This window comes from Trichophyton benhamiae (genome assembly GCF_000151125.1).
Source record: "Trichophyton benhamiae CBS 112371 chromosome Unknown contig00346.0, whole genome shotgun sequence".
In the NCBI taxonomy this organism is placed as follows: domain Eukaryota; kingdom Fungi; phylum Ascomycota; class Eurotiomycetes; order Onygenales; family Arthrodermataceae; genus Trichophyton; species Trichophyton benhamiae.
In genome coordinates this window covers 203185-224639 of record NW_003315064.1, presented here as the reverse complement: position 1 = coordinate 224639, position 21455 = coordinate 203185, and the positions used below count along the sequence as shown (strand labels likewise).

Sequence of the window (21455 nt, the reverse complement as noted above, 5' to 3'; positions counted from 1 at the left end):
AACTCCCTTTAATGCCACCCATTCACTCCACCCAAAGATTCAAGTTCGTCCTTCCTAGCCCTGTAGAGCTCCTGTGCTTCGCGCTCTCGTCTCGTAATAAAGGTTACCTCGTCCCGAATGCTCTCAAGCCGCAAGGCAATGGCTGCATCCTCCGCAATTTGTAATGTGCGGAACGAGTCGAGGGCCGTGGTAGCTTTGCTGAGGGCTTCATCAGCTTGGATTATTTTATTTCGCAAAGTCTTTGCTCGGGCCTGATATCCTCCAAAATGTAATGCAATCTTCTTCTCCAGTTTGTTACCTTGCTCGGCGGCTTGCAGCAAGCTAGCCTGAACACTGTCAAATGCATGAGCCATCTCCTTCTTGTCTTGTTGGAAACGGTATTCGTCATCTCCTTCTTCCTCACTGTAGAGTGAAAGTCCGGGTAAAGTAGAGGTAGACTCATGAAGGGTAGACCACGAGGACCGGAAACTATCATTCCATTGCGGCTGTGCTCCAAGTTTCCCGGCTTCTGCATCTACCTCCTCTCTTGCCTTTGATATGAGATCATCACCTAACGTGTCTAGTTTCGGTATTTTACCCTCGACTCTGGATCCGGGTAATGGAAACTTTCGAGCATCATTCGCAATCAGCTTTGCCATCTCAAGAGCGACAAGTCGACGAGCAGGACATTCTGTTTTGTCAGCATCCTCCATTAGGTGCCGGATGTTGACCAAGGCCGGACGAGGAAGCCCCTGTTGATAGACTTGTGTTTGTCGTTTAAATTCTATTTCCGCTGCCTTCTCGGCAGCGAGTCTGTTTCTCATATCACGCTCAGAGGCATCCTCTTCCGAAACCTCATTAAAGGACTGTGGGACAGGTCGTTCTGAAGGCATTTCCTCTAGCTCCCATTCCGTCTCCTTGGGCTTGGGAAGACTAGAAAGCTGGGATCTCAAATTTTGTCTCGCAAAGTTTTCCCGCATTTTTACTTCCCTGGGCGTAGCACCAACAAGCTGGTAAGGATCGCCAGTTTCAGGATTAATCATTAAAGAGTCTCTAGGGGTTCGCAGAGGTGTTGCACCAGGCCCACGCATTGGGGTAGCGTTGGCCGCATTTCCCATGCCCTGTCGGAATGGCGTCGCCATAGGGTTCGGAGTAACCATTTGGTGTTGGCGAGGCGCTATTCCCTCAAATCCAGTCGAGCCTCCTTCATGGAGGGGAGTATTTTCACCGCCCAGGAGGGATGATTGTGTCTCCGTCAATGCCTTAATATTTCGGATTTCATTCGCAATTCTGTCTTCTTCCGGTAATGCCCTGGGTGTTCGAATAGGTGTGTTCCCGACAATATTAGAATAGTTACCGACAAGCCCCCGGGTTCCGTCACTACCATCTTCACCCGCAATCTTACTTGCACGTTCTCCAGCCATCCCCATTTTGACAATCTCTTCCAGCTCAGTTTCTCCTACCTGTGGGCTTGGAAGGACCAGTGCTCGGCGTTTGCTGCTTTGTTCCGCTTCACGAATTCGCTGCATCTGGCCTGCTTTAGCAGCAGCCGCAAAGGCTGAAGACGAACCATTCTTTTCATTCTTCCGTCTCTTCCTATCATCGTCCTCTTCCTGGTCTCCCTTGCGTTTGCTTGCGAGCTGGAGCTTGCGGGGATCGAAGTCCGCACGCTGACGTTCGTTCCTTGACTGTTCATCAAGTGTATCGTAGAAACCGGGGGCAGGCGCCTTTTCGAATGGTATATCCGCATTGTAGTCCATTTGACCAGGCTTTCGCGTAACAACTTTGATATTGATTCCCGCATTTTTGAGCTCTCTTCGTTTTTGTAGGACGGCAAGTCGCCGGGATTCCTCTAGCTGGCGTTCTCTAGCTTTTCGCTTCGCCTTCTTGCCTTGTGTGTTAGCAAGACGCGCTCGTGCTTCACTAAGCATCTCCTTCTCATCTTCATCAAGGTCAATGGTATCGGGACGTGCAGGCTTGGATTCAGGATCAGGGTCTAGTTCTCCGGGCCTACACGAAGATCATCAGTAAATCTAAAGACCAGATGCGTAGGAATAAACTTACCGTAGCCTTCTAACATCGTCTGCACTGGGAGCAGAAGCCTCGCCACCAGCTGGCCCTCCCAGGCCTAGCTCGTCTGATTCCCTGGTTTCGGCTTCATCTAACAGTTTCTGATACCTCTCCAAGCACTGCGTAGCCGTTCGCCCAACAATAGGAGCAATAGTTCGCCATTGCGTAGGCATCAATTTAGCTAGATGAAGAAGTTTTTCGTCCTCCTCTTTAGACCACTCGATCTTTCGGATGGCGGGATCTAGCCATTCTGACCATCTGGCTTTACATTGTTTCGGGGTCTTGCGCGCAAGAAGAGACGAAACTCGAGCCCATTGGTTAAGGCCGTACTTGGAAACAGCAACCTTGACGATTTCATCTTCGATATTGGTCCTAGAACAACGGTTAGTAGCCTGTTATCAGCAACGCGCGTTGAACGAAAATAAAAAAACAAAGCAATACTTACCAAACACCGCCTTTTACGACCGGCATATTGACGGACAGATGACTCTCGATGCTTACTGTATTGTTGTATCGAGACTTTGCCCAGGATGTCTTGTTCACAATAGAACGTACTTGTAGCTTAAAGCTCTTGCGGCTTGCGAACAAAGGTGAAGTCTCGACTTTTAGCACCTTTTAGCGCCAAGCGCGATAACTAATGAACCTGACTAAACCGACCAACCACAAGCGCAAAACATAAGGTTATAACTTTTCCTCCATGAAGAAAATTACAGCAGCAGGATATAACACAAACGATCTCTTCTAGCCAAATTTTTTTTTTTTTATGATTATTATTTCTCCCAAAATCACGATTAACAACATGTCGGCAACTGTGGGAGCCCCGCAACAGTTTAAGCAGCCCTCTAGAAAGGGTAAGAAAGCATGGAGGAAAAATGTCGATGTCACTGAAGTGCAAGAGGGGCTCGACCAGGTTCGAGAAGAAGAGATCAAAGGGTATGTGAAACTCTTTTTATTTCTTCCATTTGGAGTAACTGATATACTAATATCTGGTTTATAGCGGTGTGCTGGCAGAGAAACCGTCCGAGGAACTGTTTATATTAGACCCTACGGGAGATGAGGAAGTCCAGCGAAAGGTTCAAAAGAAATTCAAATCTTTACGTGCCGATGAGATTATTGCGCAGCGTTCGGCTATAAGTGCAGTCGACAGCCGTAAGCGCCCATCCAATTCCAGAGTTACAGATGGAGTTATAGAACCGAAAACAAAGAGAAGTCGAAGTGATTGGGTAACTAGAGAAGAATGGCTACGGTTGAAAAAGGTGGCTCGGGAAGCCAAACTTGATGAAACATCAATTCAGCCTAGTGTTGCTCATGACCCATGGGCGATGGAAGCCAAACAAGAACAGGAATTTTCCTTCCTAGAGAAAAAGAAGCCAGTCGTTGCCCCAAAGACCTTGTCCCATGCACCTATATCACTAGCGGCTAATGGTAAAGCGATACCATCGGTGATAAAACCTAAGGCAGGAACGAGCTACAACCCATCTTTCCAGGAGTGGGATGAACTTCTTACAAAGGAAGGGGAGAAGGAAGTCGAAGCTGAGAAATTGCGATTAGAGGAGCAGAAGAGGGAAGCGGAGCGCATCGCACGTATTGAAGCAGCTGAAGGTGATGATGGACAAGTAAAATCTGACGACGAAAGCGCATGGGAAGGGTTCGAAAGTGAATACGAAGCTGAGTCAATAAAGAAGAAGCGACCTGAGAGGAAAACAAAGGCACAGAGAAATAAAATTTTAAGGAGGAAAGAGGCAGAGAGAAAAGCGAAGGCAGAGGCTAAAATGAAGAGACGGGAGCAGCAAGCTGCACAAGCTAAAGCAATTTCAAAGCAGATTGAAGAGAAGGAGAAGGCAAAACTGGCTGTGGCCAAAGCTGAAGAATCGTCTGAAGATGACGAGCCTACCCTCCGCAAGCGACCATTTGGTGGCAGAACTCCGTAAGTCTAATCATTATGCTCCTAGTATATTCATCACTAACACATATTTATAGCGTACCGGCCAAGTCACTGGAGTTGGTTCTTCCGGAAGAACTTAAAGATTCTCTTCTCCTCCTCAAGCCAGAAGGGAATTTACTAGCCGACAGATATAGAACCCTGATGGTCCAGGGAAAGCTAGAAGCCCGCAATCCAATCACACAGGCCAAAAAGGCAAAGAGAAAAGCAACGGAAAAGTGGACATACAAAGACTTCAAAGTCCCATCAGTTTGAAATAGACAATCGCAAACTCTGGTTATCTTTTTTGGCGCAAAGTGGAGGATCAAGGGTGTTTAGGAGTTCCGGCATTATGTACATACGAGAAATGACTTGTTCTTATCTCTTGATATACCAGCAATCTCTCACTTATCATGATCTAAGATCATTATTATATTGGATAACTATTGGGGAGCATGTATGGTCTTCTTTAAGGTTCCGCCCGCGTCTATTTCCACGCGCCCACTAGGGACAGGCCAAAACGCTTACATAATCACCGCTCTGTTTGCACCGTTTGCATCGATGATAAGATCTTCCGGCCTCAAGATTAATATTTTATTAATATTTTCAAGCCGCAAGCAACAAGGGGGGAAAGGCGACAGAGGTGACTTCATCCATGGGAGACTGCGGGGTAGACGGGGTACGCACTATATAGCTGGGATGGAGCGAAAAGATCTTTCGAGCAATTGGAAAAAGCTTCAGCAGACTCTGAAATCCAGCAATACTACGACTGGTAAGAGTTCAGCTACGAAAAAACAGACAGCAACTGGTAGCTCAGCAGTATACAATGGTGGTGTGAGGAGGAAACTATCATTATCCTCCAAAACTTTTACCAGCACTAAGGGGGACACTTATCGTGGACACGCATCTAAGCGGCGGAAGACCATGTCCACAGTTACGGCGGCTACTGATGAAGATAATGCAGCAAAAGCGCTTTCAGGTCAACAACAATCGTCTGACAAGGACCTAGTGAATATAGGCCTCTCTTCAGAGTATGTAGCCCCACTAACGCCGCCAGTGAAGGGATGCTAACGCACGCGTGACAGTGTCGAAGTGGGAAAATACGTTGCGATAGACTGCGAGATGGTTGGCGTAGGACCAGACCCTGACAGAGATTCGGCTCTCGCCCGCGTCAGTATTGTGAATTATAATGGTGATCAAGTCTATGATTCATACGTCCGACCTAAAGAAATGGTTACCGATTGGCGCTCGGCGATAAGCGGCATCCTCCCAAAACACATGGCTGAGGCGCGATCGCTGGAGACCGTCCAGCAGGACGTGGCCAAATTACTCGATGGCCGTATCCTAATCGGCCACGCCGTAAGAAACGACCTGGAAGCCTTGTTACTCAGTCACTCAAAACGGGATATTAGAGATACCAGTCGATACCCGCCATACCGGAAGTTGGCAGGGGGTGGATCACCAAAGTTGAAGATTCTGGCTTCGGAGTTGTTAGGGTTGGAGATACAAGGCAGTGCACACTCGAGTGTTGAAGATGCGAGGGCGACAATGATGCTTTTCCGTAGAGACAAGGATGGTTTTGAGAAGGAGCATGCGAAAAGGTGGCCTGCTCGGCCGGCTCTCGTAGATGGTGGATCTGGAGAACAGAAGAAGAAAAAGAAGCCCAAGAAGAAGAAAAAGTGACCTGATTATCAACGCCTATAGTGTTTCTGGATACCCTTTCCGTATTGTCATTGCTACGGTTAATGCCTATTAATATTGTACATAGACAGGTGCTGATTGAATTAGAGAGCGTTTCGTATTGAGCAAAACAGCGTTGCTTCTCGACTAACATTAAGCCACCTATCGACATCAAGTACAAAGCCAGGTTTTGTGCTTAACAGGTAATCCGCTGGGAAGTAATGTTGCATTCAGGAATATAATTTTTAGCCGATAAGCGATAACTAGGTATGACGAATGGAGACAAACGCGACGCGTCTAATTCAATTTAAACCACAAGTACACCTTATTTCAACATCAACTCATAACGCAGGAAAGAAGATATTAAGAAACTCATTGATACCCAGCTAGAAGATACACCTTGACCTGCAGCTATCGATCGAATCAGTTAACGACCAAGTTCTATTGGTTATCGGAATAATGCTCGCTCTACGGCCCGCGACGACCAAGGAGAGAGTTCAAAAGCTGGTAGGCCAGCCAGAATCAGACCAAGAGAAGGCATCCCAGTCCCAACCATGGGTCAACAGCGCTCATACACCAGTATCTGTGTCGATGAACATACTACCCTGCCGAATCCACCATGATGGCCCGGTAGAAGTCTCAAAAAGATACTGGAATCCTGTTAATGACGGGGGTGCTGACAACAGTATGTACATAACAAATATACCTACCTTCATACTTGTGAGCCACATGTCCACTAAATCTAATATAAATCTAACTCAATTGAATAGAACAGTCAGTGTCAACAGCATATTTCCGTGGCCGAAAGTTGCGCGGTCGTTCCGTACCTCTCCCAGATGGCTACCACGGTATGTATCTCGTATGCTACAATGTATCTCATCTCTAACGTAGAATAGGAGTGGTGGTAACCAAGCTGCCAAAAGATGAATCTGTCACCAAAAGAGTGGTGGGATATGAAAACGAGGATGCAGAAGATAACGAAGAACCTCTTTCTCAACTTGAGACAGTTGGAAGATTCTCTGCATTTACAGTATGGGAGCATGAGAAGCTCCCGACGGATGATGACCTATATGTTCGGTCTATGGAAGAGTGGGTATCGTTTGCACATTCGGTAAGTGCGTTTGATTCAGGGGGGAGAGATGAGGGGGGTACATGAACTGACAGGTATATGTAGATACATGACGACAGAGAGGGACCTGCACAGTTAAAAAATTGAACAAACTATTGTTTTATCGAGATATTAGATGTTGGTTAAGCTTTAGGGTAGAAGTTCAATATTCAGTGGTAATGTTTCAATATCTAGCATAAAAGATTAGAGGAAAAAATATACATATGCTCCATTGCGGACATTAAATAATATCATAAACGAAAGATATGAAGAACTTAATTATACAACTACATTTACCATCTGGTCTTGCTTAGACCAAGGCACTGGGCCATACGGAAGAAAACGTTAACGGAGTTGTAGACACCGCCAAAGTCTTCCTGGCATGGTCCCATGGCGAAGACAGGAACGTCCGTGAGAGAGTGGACACCCTGGCCTTCATCTGGAGCAATGGTGCCGTTGACGATAAAGCCGGTAACAGCATCCTTGTAGTTGACATAGTAGTCCTTAGATCCATGAGCGGTAGTAGCTGGGAGACGAGGTCCATCCTTATGGACCTGGTAGTTTTCACGCTTGTCAGGATGAGCACCAAGGCCACTGTGAAGGGTGTACCGTGGATCCCATTGAGCGGGAAAGTGGACGCCCTCGGAGTACTTGAGAGAACCCTGCTTCTGGACAGTGTACTGAGAGAGACCAGAGTTGAAGTAGGTGCCGATAGCCTTACGCTTCTCGCGATCGGACTTCTGCTCAGCGAGGTACTTGGTGTCAACAGATCCAGTGACATCGAAGCCGTGACCGTGATCGGCGGTGACGATGATAAGAGTATCATCCAATTCTCCTAGAGCACGGAGCTTGGCAATGGTAGCGCGAACGGTGTCGTCAAGCTCGAGAAGCTCACCAAGTGCACGGTCATAGTCCATGGTGTGCATCTGCTTGTCGATGCTGGCAGCCTCGGACATGAGGAAGAAACCCTTGCCACGGCTCTCGCGGTGGTTGCGGTTACGGGTGTGGAGGATGTCAATGGCCTTGAGGGTCATCTCCTTGAGACCAGGCTGGTCATCGGCGTCCTTGTCAGAACCATCGGGGTAGTTCTTCTGGTTTTTCAGATTTTCCTTGTAGACATTGCGGTCGAGCCATTTAGCCATGACGCTGGTGGAGAAGACACCAAGGGCACGGTCGTCATTGGAAGCCTGGGCGAGGGCCGTGGCGTTCCAGGAGAGGCTGTATCCCTTCTTCTTGAACATCTCATAGTAATTCTGCTTCTTGTTGTCATTGTTGGGGAGGAAATCCTCGGCACCTCCACCAAAGAGAACATCGGGGCCATCCCACTGAGTCCAGGTGTAGTTGGAGAGACCGTGGAAGTAAGTGTCGATAACATGAGCACTCTGGCCACGGTCACTGGTGTGGGCAGTCAGAGCAGCCGGGGTAGCATCGGACAAGTGAGCGGTAGAGACGATACCGACACCAGCACCAGGGTTGACACGGCGGAAGATCTCAGCAATGGTCTCGAACTTGGGGTCATCAAAGGGAGACTTGGAAGAGTCACGATACACGTTCAATGCATTAACAGTTGACTTGTGGCCGGTGTAGAGGGCGGTGGCCGAGTTAGCCGAGTCGGTGATGAAGGAGTCCATGGAATGGGTCATTTGGTGGCCAAGGACGGGGAACTGGTCCATCTGCATCTTGGACTGGTACTTGCCATTGATGGATTGATGGGCCATGAGACGAGCAGCAGTGATCATATTGGTGGTCATGCCATCGCCGATGAAGAGGATGACGTTCTTTGCACGGCGACGGGTGCGCAGCTCCTTGACCTCCCAAGTAGCAGTGGTTTTCTTGCCATTGTAGTAGGTTAGGACGGCCTCATAGATGCCGGGACGGTCCAGGCTGACACGTCGGAAGGCCTTGGATGCGACGTTGACAATAGAGGGCTTCCCAGCATCTTTGGCGAACAGATCTTCGTACCAGGAGAATTGCCACTTCTCAAGCTTGGGCTCTTCGGTCTTGAAGAACTTGGTAGCCGGCTCTGGCTGCTGGTTTCCTCGCCCCTTGCGCTCAATGGTGAATGTGAACTTCTCGTCCGGGCCACCGACGCGGGCTTCGGATCCGTTGACGGGCGAGTGCACTTCAAGACGGATGTCGAAGAACTGTCCAGACAAGAACTCGGCCCTACACCGTATGTTAGCATCGCTATTGTTCCTCAATGCGAGGTTTTTTTGTGGGCAGCGGCCTACTTGTCCGGTGGGAAGATGCATCCTAGGTCTGGACAGCCACCCAGACGCTGGAAGGTCTGGGCAAAAGCTGTGGAGGCAAAGGCGGAGGCGACAAGGACGGTGAACTTCATCTTGCCTGTCTGCTTGGCTTGGACGGGGAAGTGCAAGAAGAGGAGGAGGAAGAAGAGAAAGTCAATGGGACCAGGCAAAGCTCTCTCTTATATATGCACATCTCCCAACACGAACCTCGCCTCCCCTAGGCCTCCGTACCCATGCTCTGCTCGTCTTCGTCCGTCTTGCTCCTTTCGATATTGGCCTTGATCTCGGCCCACCTCCCACGTTGTCGAGGAAAGGAACGCCCACCCTTACCAGGCGGCGCGCCTTTGCATCATCTCATTTACATCACGAGTCAGCTCGCCAACCACTGCAACGTGCTACTCCACGCCATGGCCGAGCCCTTGTACTCCGTATATTCCTTGGACATGGGCTCGGAGGATTCCGTCTTCTAGCTCGAGAGGCAGGTTATAGGCTGGCGGCAGTGAAAAGGCTGGTCCTCCCTTGTGCTGTCGTTTCTTTCGTCTCCATTCTTCCTTGCTTTTTCCTTGCTTCCTGGGCTGCAATCTCCGAATAATTCAGTGAGCTAAGGATGTCTGTTGACAGGGAAGTTTCTGTCGTGTGGAAAAGAAAAGAAGAAGGCGAGAAAAGTACGGACACAGCCAATAGGGTTGTCACGGGAAGGCACGTGCTGTATGTTTAACTAGGTCAAGCCTCGCCAAGCCTCGCCAAGGGCATATCCGTGATTATGTCATCCCGTCCTATTAATAGCTAAAGATTAGATAAGATTGTCCAAAAGAGGCAGTCAACATGTCGAGAGCAAGAGGAAGTCGCCATGCAAAAGAAGGCACAGCGAGAAAGGTCTCTGTAGATGAGCCGAGTATAAGTTGGGAAGAGCCGGGAGACAGGGAGAGAATACAGAGACCGCCTTGAAGATTGCCTTGTCCGCTTGCATAAAGTGTTGGATGCTCCATCTTGGACCAGATAGTTGGGTTCATCTCTTGGTTGCGGGCAGCTCGAGTTCCTGTCCAATAATAGTGTTGCTGCTGATGGGATTATGCCCACAGCCGTGCCCCGCATAAGATGGAGCATCTCCGAGTCCACTTGTTCTTAAGTCCATGTAGTCAAGGCCATGGAAGATTATGTAAGACTACTCTATATTATGTAATCGCGTAGTTTGTTGGCTAACTGAAAGTTTGTTTTTTTGTTTCTACCAGATCAGATAATATCAAGTCAGCGGGCACGACGATGACAGGTATGGGGGAGAATCAAGTAGATGTCACCGGCTTGGTGAAACGGTTCAGTCTTGAACGGCTGCTCAATCAAGGTAGGACGTCCTACTCGAACAATCGGCGCCTCACCCGTGCAGCTGCCGCTAATTCAGGTATGCATCTCAGACCAGAACGACCGGCGTATCTCGCTCCTCGGCTCCATTGACGACCAACCTGCCATCCTGCTCGTGGAACGCGCCGCCTTTGCCGTCGACCAGGCTTCCTTGGCCTCCCTGTGCACTTCTCTCACCCATGTATCTCTCATTAGCGCAAACGACATTTACCACTGGGCCCTCGCTTGTTCCCCATCCTCGCCCGCTTCACCAGACTTGAAGCTTACCCTTATTTACCCATGCACACCCCAACATGTTGCTAAATACTCAGTGCAACTGGTACGCATGGTCACGGAGACACCAGATATCTACCGGGAGCATGTCCGCCCTTACATGTCTGGCAAACGTGAAGCCGGCCGTCTGAACTGGGTTTATAATATCATCGAGGGACGCAAGGAGCAGGAGGATGTGCTCTATCGCCATCAAGATGAGGAGGAAGGGTTCCTGCTACTCCCAGATTTAAACTGGGACCGTAAGACAATGGGTACGCTTCGGTTGCTGACCCTCGTTCAGCGACGAGATATCTGGAGCCTGCGTGACTTGAAGAAGAAGCATGTACCATGGTTGAAGCACATGCGAAGTCGCATACTCGACAGCGTTGTCAAGGTCTATCCATCAATGGAGCGGGACCAGATCAAGTTGTACGTCCACTATCAGCCTACCTACTACCATTTTCACATCCATGTGGTCAATGTCATGCTTGATGCGGGCAGTACTCAGGCCACAGGAAAAGCATTTGGACTGGAGAATATTATCTCCCAGCTTGAGACCATTGCGGGCGATGAGGAGGCCGGGATGGCAGATATGGATCTTACCTACTATGTAGGAGAGGCCAGTGAACTGTGGATGAATGTATTTGCACCGTTGAAAGAGAAATCAGTATCATGATAATAATGGCCTCCTACCATTCTACTAATAGTTGCATCGAGGGTGTTTATGTGCTAGCGTACATGGATCACCTTACCTGTCATAGTGCTAATACAACAGTTGAAGTCACAGATGGCACTTGTGGAATATCTATCAAAAAATCGTGATCTTACAAGTTCACACCCCATGTTCCAGGAAGGGGTCACTTCAGGATGCATTAGACGCGGCTTGAGACTTGACTCAGCAAATTGAGAACAAGAATCTGCGATAAAAATAAAAAAAAAAAAAATACGCGCTGTACTTTGAATATGCTCTGTTCCTTGATGAGATGGCCATTCAGGCTATGTCAGAATTGATTGCATCCCAATACTTGCTATATACTCCACTGTCACCACAACTAAGGAGACAGAGACACACTTAACAGCGGAGTACTGGTTTCATAACATCCGTTGTCCAGTGAGGTAGTTAGAAGCAGTAAGTTAAGTGTTGAAAGATGGTTATACTTTACTCGTAGAAATTGGAACACACCCTGTCCTTGTTGGCAAGACACATCGCATCGTGGTGTCATTACGAACGCCCGCCACTATACTCCCCTCCACGAGCCGAAATGATGCTGCACCATTTGCTCATGTACTTGCAGTTGCACATGTTATGGGAATTGATGCAAAGCTAGAATCACTCACTAGTGGGAGGGCTATCGACCTGCATTTGTATCCCTTCCAGCGTCAGCGTTACTGGTTTGAACACCCAAGAGGATGTCGTATTCGTTAATGACCGAAAACCACCTGTTCATTGAAAGTTATTCGCCATTATCGGATGATGACTGTGGTATCGTGCGCCTTTGCCTTAGCACAGGAGTCTCTCCATCCCTCACAGACCACATCGTCGACGGGGAAGTAGTCTTCCCGATGACTGGGCAGGGTTTCACGCTGCTACCGTCTTCGGTCATCAAAAAAGCGCAACGAGTATCCACATAGAAGGTATGAGGTTCGAACATGCTCTGGTTATAGCTTCAACACAAGATTTCCCTCTACAGGCGCAACTGGAGGTCATCCCTGCCACTCATGATTTATCATAAGCTCCCGCGTGGCGGATGCTAACTAAACCAGACGATCCATGGCAAATAATTTCACGTAGGCGAGTAAATGCTTCGACAGATTCAGTCAATAATAGGAAACCTATCATCTGCGCGAGCTCGAGTTCAAACAGGCGAAGAGGCTAACATTAATAAAATTCTATTTGAACTTAGGGAGAGAGGGCTGGTCTCCGGTACTGCAATGCCTTTTGCGGTACGCAGAAGATATGGAGACTTGGGAATGAAATATTTGTTTGTACTTGTGGCACTCCCCAAAGCCTTACATCAAGAAGCAGCACGCTTCCGAATCCACCATGCTCTTCTGGATACAAGCTTTCATACCTTGTATGCTGGCCAACAGTACAGAGGGAGCTCGATGGAAATACACCTCCCTTATGCCATCGAAGAAGTGCAAATATTGAACACGTGGGGCTGTAAGCACTGCCACAGTATGATATCTCGTTTACTCCAGAGCCGGGAGACGGTTCCTTCGAAATTGTCTGTGATATGGCGGTATTATTTGAGCCGTAACTGGGTGTTATGAATTGTACCTCCGCCGTCCAATCTCCTTTTCCAGGAGCTCATATACAAGAACTTGACAGCTCCCCTCAAGAGAGCCTAAGATACCGGGAAAACTAGACTTCCCTCTGGACGGGCGTAGCCTCATTTTGTTCCAAGTATCATCTTGACTTCCTAGGGGGGTTCAGCTATTGATCCACAGGTCAACCTAGAGTTGACGATCCATACGATCATGGAAATTGCAAACCGACTTCATTCACGTAAAGGGGCTACGACTGTGATCGTCATTAGCAAAGGAGCTTGTATGACCCCAGCAGATTCACACTGCGACCCATTCTCTTCTGCTCCACAGGCGGCCGTAAGGGTAGCGGTGAACGAACTTCCGTGGGTCCGATTCCGGCTGGTAGACCTACTATTTGGTGAGAGCGATAATCATCTCGGGTTGCTCGAATCAGAACTCTGCAGAGGTCGGCTTCGCTGTGATGAAAATGTAGTAGCCTTGCGCCCTGAAGGAGTATTCGTGAAACGGCTGATCCTCCTTAACCCTGAAGATGAAGGGTGCGAGGGTTGCAAGCCTGTACATATAATGCCCGCACGGTGTGGCCGTTATCTTGCCGAACCCGATCCCGGAGGCTCACTAGATGGCATTAAGTTCCGTCAATGTGTTCCCCGATCAGATGTCCTTGGAGCCGAAGACGTGAGCATGGACATCCACTACGCAGGTTTAAACTTCAAGGACGTTATCAATAGCTTGGGCCTATCGAATGAAGTTGCGGTTTCCGAGTCTCTTTCAGGGCTCACCCTCGGGGTGGAGGTGTCAGGCACTGTCTCTGCTGTTGGTGAAAAGGTACAGCGCCTCGAAGTCGTGGCTAGAGTAGCGAACGGCATTTTTGGGAATATTATCGCCAACCAAAGTCTAGTTTCTTTTTAAGCCCAAGTCGCATGACCTAGCACAAGCTGCTGCCGTTGCTGGGGCCATGTCAGCTGCATATTCCGCACTTGTATATTTGGCCAAACTCACAGCAGGAGAAAGTGTGCTGGTTCACGCCGCTGCCGGTGGTGTACGGATGGCGGCGATTCAGATTGCACACGAACTTGGAGCACATGTATATGCAGCTGCTGGGAGACCCGAACGGCATAAAGCTGTTGCAAACATGCTAGGCGTTCGGGGGGTATTTGATTCCCATTCAGTGTCATTCCGTGATGCAGTCAAAAAGGCCACAAATGGACATGGAGTTGATGCGGTGTTAAACTCGCTAGCTGATGAGCCCCTAGCCGCACCTGCCGAATGCCTGGCACCAAGTACGCGGCCTGTAGAGATGGTAAAAATCGATATCTATCGTAATCAAGATCTGAGGTGCTTGGGAGGGCTGTGATTGAAATGCCGGAACGAGTAGAGGTTCCTGTCGTTCCATACGCCGGGCTTTAGCTGCGCAGTGACCAAAGCTACCTTATCACAGGAGGTGCTGGCGGACTGGGCTTGCAACTGGCAGTGTTTTTAGCTGACAGATGAGTATAAAATATCGAGCTTGTCAGTCAATCAGGGCCTAAATCAGCAGACAGCAGAGCAACAATCGAGTATTTACGAAGACGAGGAGTTGAAGTTTGGGTTGAACTCGCACACCACAACTGATAACTTCAGAAGAATCTTTGATCCCAAAGAAAAAGGCGCGTGGCATCTTCTCACAAAAAGCATGAAGCTGGAATTCTTTGTCCATATATGATCTATTGCTAGTTTAGTTGGTATCCCTAGACAATTAGCCTACTCAGCTGCCAATCAGCTTTTTGATAACTTGGCACGTCACCGTTGGCATGTCGGGCCGACCGCATTGGCTCTCAACCACGGAGTGATGGGCAGCTTTGCTGGTATTTTCAAGAACTCTGGACACGATGCCGAAGAACTTGTTGAGTTCAACATAATGAGAGGACTACTCCCGGTGAGTCTTCCTGAAGTGCTAAAAACGTTGGAGAAAGCAATTATTGACAATACCACGCAATGAGTGGTAACAGGTATAGATTAGCGTATTTTTGTAGCCGAAGCCCCCACATGGTCTTAGATGGAACATTTATCAGTCTTCCCGGGCAGAGTGCAAAGATGTGTAGACTCGGTAGCTTAGGACCTGGAGGTGGACCAAAGAACGCAGAGGAGATTGACGATATCCTACATGCTGGTCTCGCAAAAATTCTTGGGGTAGAAGAGAGTAAAAATCTCTCGGACCACAAAGCTAGATCTATATGTTACAGATTCATTGATCCTTGCACAAGTTCGAGGGATGATTCAGCGTGATATCAAGATATCGTACCCTGTCATGAAGCTTTTCAGCAGCCCAACTGTTGAGAGTATAACTCAGGAACCCGAATGAGTTGCAAATTCAGATCCCGATTTAGGCCAAAAATCTCGTTTCAAGAACAGAGTCAAGAGGAAGTTCAAGAACCCCTCCATTTTGGTGGCCTGGCTGGCATTTCCGCTTGGTTCATACGAGGCAACAACGTTGTCGTCCCTAAAGGCCAACCATCCCTTCTATGCATCCATCTAATAGCAACAGATGCGTCTTTCTTTGCTCCATACTTGATAAAGCCACCACAGGGGCTAGATGGCATCGCGGTTCAAATTCCTGGCAGAGACAACAGAATCGACGAACCTATCCCATCGAGTGTCTCTGAAGTTGTATTCGGGATTCTTGAAGAGATGGAGCCTGTAATTGGAGCCCCGGTCATCATCTGGGGCCATTCATTCGGTGGTATAGTTGCCTTTGAGACAATTCGAGAACCGAGGCGCCGTGGAGTTCATCCACTGCCACGGCTAGTGGTAACTGCCACCGTCGCTCCTCATCTTCTCCGCTCTTGGCAAAAGCAGCCAATCATGCAGAATTCATTCACGGAGAGTGTGGAGGTAGATCATGCTATCTCTACTTTGCGTTCAGTGGACGACGCAGCTTTTGTTTGATCTATTCTGCCGAATTTCAGGCGGGACGCGCCTTGGTTCAGCAGCTATCAATATATAAGCGAGGAACCACTAAGTGTCCCTATCACTGCGTTTGCCGCCCGTCATGATGATTTCGTATACCCAGATCAGGTCAAGGCTTGGAAAGAACAGGCAGAGAAGTCGACGGTGATCACTGGTTTATTCGTAAACACCGCGAGTTGATGCAGGTGACGTTGGAGGTGCCCTCGCCTAATTAGGCTTAGCTTTATTTAGCTATAACTTTAAATCCGTTTTGATTAGTCATTATTTAGTCATATCAAAGTAAAGCTTATAATTTGCACTGTTTGCATTATGACGCATTTCTCTCCAACCACTTTTTTACTTTTCTCAAGGCAGCAATCGATTGAATACAAGCACTGCAGCACAGTCTGTAAATACCGAGAGCAAGAACTTCTTCATATACTCAGACACCATTAAATTAGTGTTGTAAACTCCAGATGGCTGATAATAATCCTGACTGTCCGGACAATGCGAAGGCCTTCGTGCCCCTCGGTTAGTGCACCCCTCCTCCAACATGTACATGCACTCATAGGTACCACGGTTACAGAAAACAATCCGGAAGTCATGTCGCATCTAATCCACCAGCTCGGCCTCCCACGTACCCTCGGCTTTGCGGATGTCTACAGCATCTCGGATCCAGAGCTTCTAGCCTTCATTCCTCGCCCCTCACAAGCGCTCCTTCTCGTCTTCCCCGTTTCTGACACGTATGAAAAGACCCGGGTTGCCGAAGATGCTAATATTGAACCGTACGCTGCCTCTGGGCCGCAGGAACCTGTAATATGGTTCAAGCAGACAATCCGGAATGCATGTGGTCTCATCGGCCTACTTCATGCTGTATCTAACGGTGCCGCGAAAAAGGAAATTGGCAAGGGCTCTGACCTGGACCGGCTGTTACTAGAGGCTGTCCCATTAGCACCCCAAGAGAGAGCAGACTTGCTGTATTCTAGCTCCGCCCTAGAGAGCGCACATGCAGATGCTGCAAAGAAAGGAGATACGAGTGCTCCTAGTGCAGAAGAGAAGGTTGACTTACATTTCGTGTGTTTCGTCAAAGGTGACGATGGCCGGCTGTATGAACTTGATGGGAGGAGGAAAGGCCCCCTGTGCCGAGGAGAGTTGGCTGAAGATGAGGACATGTTGAGCGAGAAGGCGTTGGACAAGGGGGTAAGAAGATTCTTGAAGACAGAGGAAGATGCGGGACAGGGTGATTTGAGGTTCAGCCTTGTTAGTCTAGGGCCAGTGTTTGATTGATGAGATTGATGTATACTGTACTCCAGGCCGATGGTGCGATATTGCGGCTTGTATACAATTTTTCGCCCAGCCATCCCTAGTCTGCCCACCAGCCATCCCAGTTGAATCTCATTACCTCATCCCCTACAGCCCACCAACCCGCGGTTAAATAGCGCGCAAACACTTCCAAGGCGGTGTATTCTTCGTTATCAAAAAAGGCCTTCTCAACTAACTCCCTTATCACTGGTTTTCGGGAATGTATATCCGGTACCCCTGCAATAATCCTCCTCCTGATACCATGCTCTTGCCAGCCTGCTCTCCCTACTATCAGGACTTCATATGGCTTTCTCCATACCCCATCAAGTGCGGTCACCATCTCTCCAGTAACTGTCGTTTTAACCCATATCCACTCCTCAACTTTATTCACGCCAACCGCCTGAAAAGCACTTTCGACTGCTCGCCGTGCCTTTCCGGAATTTGTAACCCAAATGGCTATTATACCAGAAGATGTAAGAAATTTTCGTGTAATATTTCCCATCAGAAGCTCTAGATCATCAAACGACAAAGTAATATACTGTTTTGAGCGTTTAGCTGACCGGTTGGGCCATGGTGGATCCGCAAGGATGAAGTCAAATTTTTGGCTAGGGGGAATCATAGAAAGAGGGTTGGTTAAACATGGTAGGCTTGATTGAATATGCGTCAGTATAAAGGTTGATTTGGGTGGGATTCGAAAGAGAATTGGGTTCCCCAGATCAGAGTCTTCGTCAACTCTGGTCGAGTCGAGAATCCTAGAAAGCTTTATTGTGGTTTGATATGAACCAGGGTTCTTTATGAGTGCATTGTAAATGTCTCTGCCAGATGAGAAGGCGTTTAATTCGGGTGAAAGAATAACTGGTGGAGATTTTGAGGTGAGATCTTGGTGGTTTTGTCCTTGATTAAACTCCAACTCTGGCTCGTCTGAACCCAGGTATATCTTTGAAAGTAAAGGGAAGCCTGCCTCGTTATCAGGCGGTAATAAATGTCTGATATAACACCATTGGCCCTGGAAATTCTCCCGGAGCTTCCCTATCTCATCTTCAACAAATGCACATATCAATGCATGATATTCACGTTCTTCAGGAGAGACGTATTTGAGGACCTTCTCTCTCCGCAAAGCTGTCTTTGGTTCGGGGGATGGTCCACTGTACGGGCTACCGATGGCCTCTGAAGAGTATATTAGTGGTATCCTGGACCATGGAAAACTTTTGATATTGCCTGGTAATTGCTGGGTCAAGCTGATTGATGCCGGTATATCTATTATAAATAGATTCTGTGACGTATCTTGGAATATTATCGAAGACAAGGGAGGTGATATTCCGGTCTTCAACCTTTCAGGGCCGGAATTCATGGCATTGGGTGAACATTTCTGTTGCTGAAAGAGATATCAGTTTGGAGAGCGTCAAAATAACGATGGAAGTAACTAGTTAATCTTGGCCTTGGCGTAGTTAACTAGCTAACCTAGTTAAGTTAGTTAACTTAGTAACTACTCCGTAAGTAGTTAGCCCAGACACAACTGCTTTTACCATTGACGTTCGTTCTCCTGCTCTTTTGAAAGCATCAGTTGAGTTCCATTGGGCGTTCTATAAGATTAATAATTGCTCGTAAGGCGGTGACTCTTACGTCTCTAGTTGGATTTTGAGGCAAGCAAGCGCGAATATGGCAGTGCCTTCATTCTCGACTGCTGTCCCAAGTTAGGGATAAGACGTATGTACTCCGTATAAACAAGAGAATCTCAGGTTCTATGTGCAAACTCTACCAAATACACTCCACTTTTATGGCTGCTATCTAGGGTGTTTGACTGCCAAGTATAGGATCGAATGGTCCTGCAGTTGGCTTGAGGATAATAGGCAGTTCCTGTTTCATACGTGGCCCTGTATGTTGATATTATGTTTCCATGAATGTTCCTACTACCTCCAGTTGAAAATATGAGAATTGCTTGAAATAATATACTCAACTATCCACTCTAGCGATGATACTATATTCGTGTCTTTGGGAATTCATTCAGACAGAATTTCCCAGCATTGCTCTCGGCTTGGGGCAAATCTACCGGCGTGCCCCGCCGGCTTTTGGGGGGGACAGTGGCTGACCGGCACGTAGGATAGCATCAAAGCTCACTATATAAGTAATTTTCTGGTGTATTTCCATCAGGGTGGTTATAAAAGAGGTGAGATGGCCCATCAATTATGGGATCCATCCATAGAGATCAAGGGCGTAGTAGTCTGTATCCACTAGTCTACGTCTACCATTTTAACGCCGATCTTGCTCTTAAAACTCGTGGCTATCTAGGTTCTTCATTCTTGGCTTATTATCTTGCCAGTGGCGTAGGTGCCCACGGGAAAGTTAACCCGTCTATCCTATGAGGCTGGCCTTCCAAGTTACGCAGGGCTTGTTACGCTACTGACTCATATACCTGTGAGGTTTGAATCACACCTGTCCAACCCACTAAGGCAATTCCTGACGGGATGCTATGAATGTATGAAAAAGATATGCTATGACAGGAATGTCGGACTGGTGTTATTTACAGACTTTCGTTCCATCTTTATGGGGTTATTCAAGATACTATACATATTGGGCTACGGAGTAATTCAGCGAAAATAAAAGGCCTCTTCAATGGTGGTAAGCTAGCCGCGATATCAAGTTGTCCTTTACTTGTAGCAATATCAAATTAGGGCGATAGAGGGGGTGGAGTGGCTTTGTTGGCCATCTAGTCGACATGCAGACCGTTGGATGTACAGAGACGGGATGTAACTCGTCATGTGCTATAACTATTCAGATTTGTCGCAGGGCGTGACACGGGAATGCAACTAGCTAAACCCTTACCTTCTATAATATAAAATGATATTTACGGAACGGTGGAGGCTGAAGCAACTTAGAAAATGTCTGACCACATATAAAAAGCAAGTGTAGTTTCTGAACTATTTGGCCGACCCACTTGCACCAACCCGGCGGATCATGCCAAGAGAACTCTTAATTTTTAAGCGCCTCGACCAACTTTAACCTTGACTGACTACGATTGTATTTCGAAGATGCAAGGGAATTCTTTTATGCGCCATGGGAGCATGGACCCCGGGGAGTGACTTGCTGCAGAAAGCTATGTCCATAAATCATCCACCAAGGTAAGACGTTGAGAAGAATCGCGGTCACATAACTAGTTAACTAAAGGACCCTAGCGATCAGTCTATTACTGACAAGAATTACAAGCCAACCACCACATACCGCACGCACTCCGGTAAAGATCTCCAAATTATTACTAATTACAGAGTAGTTGGCTCTTCGGTCTTATTTATACACGTTTGATTTTGACTTTAGGCACTGCTCACAAAGCATCACTTCCCAAGCTTATGGAAGGGGTGCCTTATAGCAATTATATGTTCGAGCACAGTTGTTAGCCCAATCATCAAAAAAGATAACACGGGCCAAATCACGCTCGGCCTGCAAGTAGGGAAAACTAAAGCAGAGTAGACACGTTTGGCTCCAGCTTGGGTGGTATGAGCTGAAGATATTGTCTTTATGCATGAATTGCTATCTGCCTCAACTCCTCAACTAACTGGTATATTTTACAGGCTGAGTGAACTAAGAGCAAATAACTAGTGATTTTCGAGTAGAAACAGATGAACCAAAATAAAACATACATTCGCCTGGCTTAAAGACATATTTTCTTGTACATACGATTCACTCTCTTCTCCGCCTTGACAAGCGAGTACCTAAGCACATGAAGCCTGGACTCGATCTTAGCCAGACAATAAAACATGAAATCACACAAGCAAAAAAATAAAAATAAAAGAGGAAAAGGGACGCAAGGAATGAGAGAGACATGGAGTAAAAAAATTTTTTCTGGCATGCATATGATTGATCAAAAACAAGAAAATGTACAAACTGAAATAAAACAAGGGCATTTTTGTAACTTGAAGCCAGAAGATGGAGATGGAAATACAAACAGGCCAAAAAGGGGGCGAGAAAAAAGGACGATAAGGGAAAACGCGGAGAGTTGAGAGGATAATAGGTAGAATGAGGAAGATTCCATTGCTCATTTCACTTCCATCTGCTCTGTGTTATACCTGGCAAGTACCTACATCTTGCATTCCTAGCTATATCACTCTTGCGAACCAGCGCTAAGATGAGATAGGTAAAAGACGGCGAATGCATAGTAAGGGTGAAGAAGCAGGACCAGCTTCTTCATCCCCTGCAACGGAAAAGTACCATGCCATAACAGTTTCCATCCAGCTCGAGATGTTATAATTCAGATATAGCATTCAGCATTATTCCTGGATCGCATGAGTATGAGTGGTGAATAATGCATATCAAAAAGTCAGAACGATAGTCAATAAACAATTCC

General features: G+C 47.5%; 10 protein-coding genes across 10 annotated transcripts; 7 read left to right on the top strand and 3 right to left on the bottom strand.

The window, feature by feature from the left end:
• Positions 1-8: 8 nt before the first annotated feature.
• Positions 9-2520, bottom strand: ARB_03882 (uncharacterized protein; the record flags this gene model as incomplete). Its single annotated transcript, XM_003009910.1, has 3 exons — positions 9-1989; positions 2044-2421; positions 2495-2520. 3 exons carry the CDS (start codon positions 2518-2520, stop codon positions 9-11), a joined length of 2385 nt encoding a protein of 794 aa, XP_003009956.1.
• A 328-nt stretch (positions 2521-2848) lies between these two features.
• Positions 2849-4246, top strand: ARB_03881 (uncharacterized protein; the record flags this gene model as incomplete). Its single annotated transcript, XM_003009909.1, has 3 exons — positions 2849-2982; positions 3047-3976; positions 4030-4246. 3 exons carry the CDS (start codon positions 2849-2851, stop codon positions 4244-4246), a joined length of 1281 nt encoding a protein of 426 aa, XP_003009955.1.
• Positions 4247-4669: 423 nt separating this feature from the next.
• ARB_03880 (RNA exonuclease, putative) lies at positions 4670-5653 on the top strand (the record flags this gene model as incomplete). Its single annotated transcript, XM_003009908.1, has 2 exons — positions 4670-5001; positions 5056-5653. The coding sequence occupies 2 exons, from the start codon at positions 4670-4672 to the stop codon at positions 5651-5653; spliced, it is 930 nt and encodes a 309-aa protein (XP_003009954.1).
• Positions 5654-6109: 456 nt separating this feature from the next.
• Positions 6110-6806, top strand: ARB_03879 (uncharacterized protein; the record flags this gene model as incomplete). The annotated part of the gene is made up of 2 exons (XM_003009907.1): positions 6110-6498; positions 6542-6806. The coding sequence occupies 2 exons, from the start codon at positions 6110-6112 to the stop codon at positions 6804-6806; spliced, it is 654 nt and encodes a 217-aa protein (XP_003009953.1).
• A 245-nt stretch (positions 6807-7051) lies between these two features.
• ARB_03878 (uncharacterized protein) lies at positions 7052-9099 on the bottom strand (the record flags this gene model as incomplete). The annotated part of the gene is made up of 2 exons (XM_003009906.1): positions 7052-8924; positions 8990-9099. The coding sequence occupies 2 exons, from the start codon at positions 9097-9099 to the stop codon at positions 7052-7054; spliced, it is 1983 nt and encodes a 660-aa protein (XP_003009952.1).
• Positions 9100-10270: 1171 nt separating this feature from the next.
• On the top strand, positions 10271-11294 carry ARB_03877 (uncharacterized protein; the record flags this gene model as incomplete). The annotated part of the gene is made up of 2 exons (XM_003009905.1): positions 10271-10277; positions 10327-11294. The coding sequence occupies 2 exons, from the start codon at positions 10271-10273 to the stop codon at positions 11292-11294; spliced, it is 975 nt and encodes a 324-aa protein (XP_003009951.1).
• Positions 11295-13099: 1805 nt separating this feature from the next.
• On the top strand, positions 13100-14591 carry ARB_03876 (uncharacterized protein; the record flags this gene model as incomplete). The annotated part of the gene is made up of 3 exons (XM_003009904.1): positions 13100-13714; positions 13788-14189; positions 14370-14591. 3 exons carry the CDS (start codon positions 13100-13102, stop codon positions 14589-14591), a joined length of 1239 nt encoding a protein of 412 aa, XP_003009950.1.
• A 549-nt stretch (positions 14592-15140) lies between these two features.
• On the top strand, positions 15141-15814 carry ARB_03875 (uncharacterized protein; the record flags this gene model as incomplete). The annotated part of the gene is made up of 2 exons (XM_003009903.1): positions 15141-15207; positions 15276-15814. The coding sequence occupies 2 exons, from the start codon at positions 15141-15143 to the stop codon at positions 15812-15814; spliced, it is 606 nt and encodes a 201-aa protein (XP_003009949.1).
• Positions 15815-16417: 603 nt separating this feature from the next.
• On the top strand, positions 16418-17101 carry ARB_03874 (ubiquitin carboxyl-terminal hydrolase, putative; the record flags this gene model as incomplete). Its single annotated transcript, XM_003009902.1, has 1 exon — positions 16418-17101. The coding sequence occupies one exon, from the start codon at positions 16418-16420 to the stop codon at positions 17099-17101; it is 684 nt and encodes a 227-aa protein (XP_003009948.1).
• A 76-nt stretch (positions 17102-17177) lies between these two features.
• ARB_03873 (MT-A70 family protein) lies at positions 17178-18467 on the bottom strand (the record flags this gene model as incomplete). Its single annotated transcript, XM_003009901.1, has 1 exon — positions 17178-18467. The coding sequence occupies one exon, from the start codon at positions 18465-18467 to the stop codon at positions 17178-17180; it is 1290 nt and encodes a 429-aa protein (XP_003009947.1).
• Positions 18468-21455: the final 2988 nt, after the last annotated feature.